The following is a 6788-nucleotide window of genomic DNA, read 5'->3' as shown; positions in this document are numbered from 1 at the left end:
TGTGTGTGTGTGTGTGTGTGTGTGTGTGTGTGTGTGTGTGTGTGTGTGTGTGTGTGTGTGTGTGCGAGTGTGCAGGAATGGCTGTGTGTATGTGCAGGATTACAAATAAAATGTGTGTATGTGTGTGTGTGTGTATATATATATATTTCAACCTAGAGGGAAAGGCAGTACCCATGACCTTTGCAGGGCCTCTGCAACTGGTGGGAGAGAGCAGGAGGCCTGATCTGAATGCTGTTAGTCAATCTTTGGAGTTTTCCCTATGTATTGCATTACCTATTTAGTTGAGAGTGAAGAGGGTGTTCAAGGGATTTAAAAATTATTTAAGGAAAGAAAGAAGGACAAAAGTCTTACCTGATGCATTTAGATAATCAGGGGAACCAATCTTCACCTCCTGCAATAGAAAAATAAATACTATCAGAGATATGTATGTAAATGATTGTGTGTGTACATGTATACACACACATATGAATGGTGCAGACATGACCCTGTAGTTAGGAAGTTTGCTTTGTAAACATGAGGTCCTGACTTTGGACATACTGCCCAGCACCTTGGGCAAATGTCTTCTATCATAGCATCCACTCAATCCAAACTTTGTGTGAGTGAAATTGAGCAAGTGGAAATGTGTGTGTCGCCCATTTCATGGTGTATACCTGTAATTCCAAGTGTCCAGCTTTGCTACAATAACATGTTGACACTGCTTGAAGATTATGTTAAGAGCACATGTATCTGTTAAATAGTGTCGTTGGCTGAACAACTGCAATACACATTGTCAATGCTAACAGAGGACCCATTTATGCACATATATGAGTGTGTCTAAAAGGCTGATAAGGACAGAGACAAAAGTGTTAGAGTCTGGAACACATAAACCAAAAGATTTACTTACACTGATGAAAGGAATAAATATTTGTGTTGACTCTTCATCACTGCTGGAAGTAGAAAATTGTAGAAAAAGTGTCAGACAGAGGATACAGACATAAACATATTGGAAGCTAAATCAATCTCTTAATTTTACATAGACTAAATTAAATTTACTTCACCAAAAGATATCCTTGAAAGGACAAGAATAGAGAGAGTGGAAAAAATATAAATGTTTGTAAAACTTTGAAAGAAGAATCTACATTAAAACTGAAATAGCTATGTAGTTGAGAAGTTTGTTTCATCGCCATATGGTTATGACATTTTGAGACCACACTGAGTGGTTGTCAAATATCTTCTATTATAACTCAGGTTAACTAAGAACTTGTGTGTGGAATTTGGTAAACTGTTTAGAAACTAATTTTGTGTGTGTGTGTGTGTGTTTATGGTATAAGAACTGCAGTAATTTATGTTAGTATCCTTCTATGTCTTATAACTTAGCGGCTCAACAACAAAAAGAGATTTATAAAATAAGTACCAGGTTGAAGTAAGTACAGGAATCAATAAGCAATACTGTCATACCACATTCAAAGCTAAACTCTTGACAGTGGTACTTTATCATGGCTGCAGTCCGTGAATGAAAACCAGTGAAAAAAAATCAAAGAGCAAATACATATATATACACAGAAAGGAATAATAGATCACAACGGCTGTAATTTTATACATTGGCAAAAAAAAAAAAAAAAAGGGTTGAAAGGGTGTTGGGCTCCAGTGATTTCAACCCCAGTATTTACTGGTGCTTATTTTATGGATCTCAGAAAAATGAAAAGCCAAAGTGGTGGAACCTAGTGAATTTCAAGTATGACATTAGGAAAAATTGAAGTAAACAATAAGTAAACAGAGCATTTTGGGTTTTATTATCCATTTTAGCAATCTTCATTAACCAAACAACTTCAATAACAACTAGCAGATTCCATTTGAGTTACAACCCTTATAACTATTGACGGAGCATACATTTAGAAACATATATTTGGGAACATAAAATCTCATGCCTTCAAAAAACCAATTTGACCTTTGTATCATAATGAACCATAAAATTATCAAAGTAAAATGACCAAAGAAAAACAGGCATTTTCCCATTTTATGGTTTTAGATACATACTTGTTATCTACAAGCAAAATTACTCTAGATATTGTTAGTAAATAGATATTTATTGATGTTTCTAGTGAGGTTTGTATTAATGTTCATAGAATCAACCCTTATCTCTCAAAGCCACCATTAATACCTTGCAATCTATGAATTTCTATCAGTCCCAGTTTATTTATTTATTTATTTTCTGATTTGTTTCTCTTCCAATATGTCTCATCCAACAAATTTCACAGTAAAGACTTCACTCAAATCCCGCACCCGGCAATCAACAACTTTCAGGAATCCTTTTCCAGTTAAATTTATCTTCAGTAGAAGTTGAATTTTGCAACAACACTGATCTCATTCCACTCCATAGAGCTTGTCCCCTTCTTTGCACCACACACACACATTAGAGAATGTGCATAGCCTGGTGGTTAGGGTGTTGCACTCACAATCACAAGATCATGGTTTCGATTCCCAGAACAGCAATACATTGTGTTCTTGAGCAAAACACTTCATTTCACATTCCTTCAGTCTACTCAGCTGTAAATGAGTAACCTTGTAATGGATTGGTGTTCCAGTCAAAAGGGAGGTTGCCCTTGCTTGCCTATCTGCCTGCCTAACCAGCAGAGTGACATTATCTGAAAGCTACACCAATGCAAAGAAGTGCATTGTGATCAGTGGTGTATAACATCTGATAGTCTGGTCAATATAGTGATACATATGTAAGATATGAATAAAATTTCTTCAGATAAATCTAGATAAATATAGCTACCTTTTTTTTTTTTAACTAAAGAGAAAATTTAAACAAATGACAAGATATCTTGCAATCATTTGGATCACCCAAACTGAACATGAATGAACATGATGGTGATGATAATGATAATAATAATAGCTTCTTTATTTTAAATTAATATCAATGAATTTTAAAATTATGAAAATAATTTTTGAAAATATGAACTAAATATATATATATGTGTGTGTATGTGTGTGTGTGTGTATATATATATATATATATATATATATATATATATATATATATATATGGATATGTAAAATAAGATATACAGAAAATTGCTGATGCATATTTCAGCCAAAATATACCTGCTTGTCTAAACAACTACAAAAATGCAGAAAGAACATAAATGGAACAAATTAAACATACATGCTAAAATATCAAAACTGATTCAAACTAAAATATTAACTTAAATAACAATAAAAAAAAGTGTGTTGCCTTCTTTTGAAACCAATATTTCAGCTTCCTAATTGCTGAGAAATTGAATTTTGTGAAAAATACCCTAAGCATCATTTAAATTATTAAAACTGTGATGCAAATTGTGTATTTATCAGAACATGTAAATCAATGGAACAAAATGAAATGGCTTTCAAATGGAAAAGAAAAAAAAAACATTTGTGTTGATGTGGATAGAAAATATAAAACCTCTTCATAACTGTCCTGCTGTATAATATAAGCTGTCAACATACTAGCTTGTCAGTATTAAGCTGTCAACATATTCCTTGTTAGTCATTATTAAATTGTCACCATATTTCTTGACAGTATTAAACTGTCAATATGTTCCTTGACATTTAGCATATAACTGTAGACATATTCTTTGGCAATCAGCATTAAACTGTCAACATATTCCTTGCCATTCAGCATTAAACTATCTCTATATTCCCTCTTTACAGTCAATCTATTCACTTTTGACTGTTAACTTCAGGTTTTCATTATATTTCTAATTTTCAGTCAACATTCCACCCCACCACTTCAAGAAAGTGAACATTAAACTCTTGTTCACACATTTCTCCATTGTCGGCATTAGGCTATCAAAAATTTCTTCTCTAATAAACATTACCATACCAAACTACTTCCCTCAATTTATAAACTTCTCAGTTGTTAACATATTTCCTCTCCATAATCATTAATATACCATTATACATTCATGGTGTTAGGAAGGGCATCCAACTATAGAAACCAGCATTAGGATAAGATGCAGTCCTTGGACCCATCAGATTTTGTCAAACTATCCAACCCATACCAGCATGTAACATGGATGTTAACTGATGATAATGAGCCCCTCATTGTCAAGATTAAGCAATATATCAATTTCCTCTCCCAAGTCAATAATAATGCATTAGCATCTTCCATAGTCAGTATGAAGTAGCTAAAATATTACCCACTTCACATCGAAACGTAAAAGGCCATACAATCCCTCACCATAATCAACATTAAGCTGTTTATAGCAGAGACTCCATCTAAGAATATCTGAAGAAGGAATTGTATTCTGAAATATCATCAGACTATAGATAACTAAATTACAACAAGTATATAGTCAATTTTTTGTATTATAGTGCATTGTTGTACCATTCAAAACTTTTTATTCTTTACAAACAATACACAATGCTTCAAGCGAACTACAATACTATCCTATTAAGCTGTCAGTATAATACACTTTTTAATTGACATTATATTGTCAAAAACTGATATGTTTTAAGTAATAAGTCAACAAGTACTGAAAGGTCACTGTTATAAAACTATATGATTAAGTTACTAAAATAGCCTTCAATGTCTCTCTCTCCATTGGAAATAAGGTTACAGCCTAATTCAAGTGTCAAGAGACTGGAGTTAGAAGCTCAGCCTGCTATCACCAAGTCTCTAACAACTTCCAAGGGTGTCAATATCCATAATGGTGATGGAGGCTGAGTTGTTACCTCCAGGAAGACAATCAATCCATTTCATTTTGAAGGAGACAGTAGCTATGTTGAGGATCAAGTGAAGGCTGGTGGCATAGCTCAACAAAAGAGTGACACACAGACAGACTAGAAGTTAAGAATCTAAGAAACACCAATGACTTACTACAGTCTAATGAAGGGAATTAGTGCACTGAAGGTAGAAGTTACTACAGGTGTGGCACAGGTACAAATATGTGGGAACTCCAGGTAAACAACACTAGTCTAAGATCATTGGGAAAGAGGGAAGAGAAAACAATAATAATAATAATAATGATAATGGCATTGATGAAGGTGATAATAATAATAATGATTTAGACAGTAACAACAACAGAGTTTACGGGGTGCCTAACAACTACAGTGCTAATTTAGTGAGATGCAGTTCCATGCTGGGTCTTGTTTAAATAAGGCCCTGCACATGCGCACACATGCACACGCACAAATTGACTAATAGGTTAAAGTGCTACCACACTATGTTGTATAGATTACACACAACAAAGAAACACCGTGTGTGAAAATTTATGTGTGTGTGTGTGTGGGAGAGAGGTGAGTGTAGTTTTATGTATGGGAGCATGTGTATGTGTGGTACGGTGTTGGTTCATTCATGCCCAGAGTCATAAGGGAAACTTGATTCAGTGAGGACAGTGACAGTTTCACCTCATGTCGTTTACCTGGTAGCAGTGGAGTGATGGTGGGAATAGAATCCATCTTGCCTCATAGGTTGCACACTTGATGATCTGGCTAGTCTAGAGTCAGGCAAAGAAGGGAAGCCCAGATTAGAGAGAGAGAAAGGAAGAACAAAAAAAAAATCCCAATAATGAAGACAATTGGATTAATTAATAATGATTAGTAAGTGCTCATTGGCTCAGTGACTGTAGAAACCCCTGATATACTGTCTCTGTAATAAATGCAATTTGGTGATCTTCAATTAAAAATGCTGAGATGGGCAGTTGCTTTCTTTGGACTACCACACTGGTGATTGTTTAAAATTGTGTATATTCTGGGCAATTCCAGGTAGACTCCTTAATCATGGGCTAATTTGAGATTAATAGAAAATTAGTTATCAAAGGACATTAAAAAGAAACAAAAAAAGAAAACAAAAAGAAATAAAATTGTGAAAATATGAAAAAAGAATGAAGTGAATATGTTACAGGTATGAGCATCTCTATACAGAGTCAATTCAGTTGTATGAAATGTTTGAAACCTATGTACATATCTGAGTGAGTCCTCTGCAATTTGACACTTTTACACAATTAAGTCTGCCACAAATATTCCACCTATACATCTTCTATACTACATACCTGGCTAAGTAACATTGCTTCTCACCACACAACTGTATAATATGCACCTGAAACATCATTCATATGCACTATGTTGCACTTGAGAATATCAGAGAAAAATATAGTAATATTTATTACATATATAAGTTAATCATGGTACACTTATATACATGCTTAAGACAATTACACGAAATAATTTATGATTACATAATTCAGTTACATCATTTTGTGTATCATCATTTAATGTCTGCTATTCATGATGACCTGGATTGCACAGTCTGATAGGATCTGGCCAGCTGGGGAGCTGCCCAGGTCCTAATTGTTTACACACACACACAAGCACACATACTGGAGGTCATCACACAACATTACACTCCCTACATGATAACAAAGGGAACTTCTCAACCACACGTCTATACCTAGACCTAATATTTTATCTAAACACAATCTTACTACTCGATCTATTAACCACGTTGTGTATGGACTTGAACTTGAGATAAAACATCCTGCATATACATGTTATAAGATGGGAATAGGGTTCCTCCCAAAATAAAATCTTAACTACTCTACTTTTCTGTGTGTGGGGGGAAACTGTTATAATGTAAAATATTCCATGAACTGTAATAAAAGCAAAGATTATACAGGTGTGTCAGATTTAATAAAAGCATTTCTCATACAAATGAACTGGAGCTGGTCAGACAGGGGAAGGCTCAGTCAAATCGTATTGAAAAAGAATCTTTAATAAATATTTTATACTATTAAAAAGGAAAAAAAAAAAAAAAAAAAACTCAGCAA

General features: G+C 34.1%; 1 protein-coding gene across 17 annotated transcripts in view; it reads right to left on the bottom strand.

Annotated features, from left to right (window-relative positions):
- Positions 1 to 6788, bottom strand: part of LOC106879405 (phosphofurin acidic cluster sorting protein 2) — a 304160-nt gene that overhangs the window by 13594 nt on the left and 283778 nt on the right. For 12 of the 17 annotated variants that reach the window (XM_014928957.2, XM_014928950.2, XM_014928951.2 and 9 more), the window contains 3 exons: positions 5385 to 5459; positions 884 to 926; positions 352 to 391 (listed from right to left, as the gene is read on the bottom strand). In XM_014928957.2, coding sequence (XP_014784443.1) covers positions 352 to 391; positions 884 to 926; positions 5385 to 5459 — 158 coding nt within the window. The remainder of the gene's footprint in view (positions 1 to 351; positions 392 to 883; positions 927 to 5384; positions 5460 to 6788) is intronic. The other 5 variants (XM_014928952.2, XM_052971606.1, XM_014928958.2 and 2 more) reach the window with 3 other exon arrangements.

Source organism: Octopus bimaculoides, chromosome 11 (genome assembly GCF_001194135.2).
Source record: "Octopus bimaculoides isolate UCB-OBI-ISO-001 chromosome 11, ASM119413v2, whole genome shotgun sequence".
NCBI classification, from domain to species: Eukaryota; Metazoa; Mollusca; class Cephalopoda; order Octopoda; family Octopodidae; genus Octopus; species Octopus bimaculoides.
This window is presented reverse-complemented; position numbering and strand designations above follow the sequence as displayed.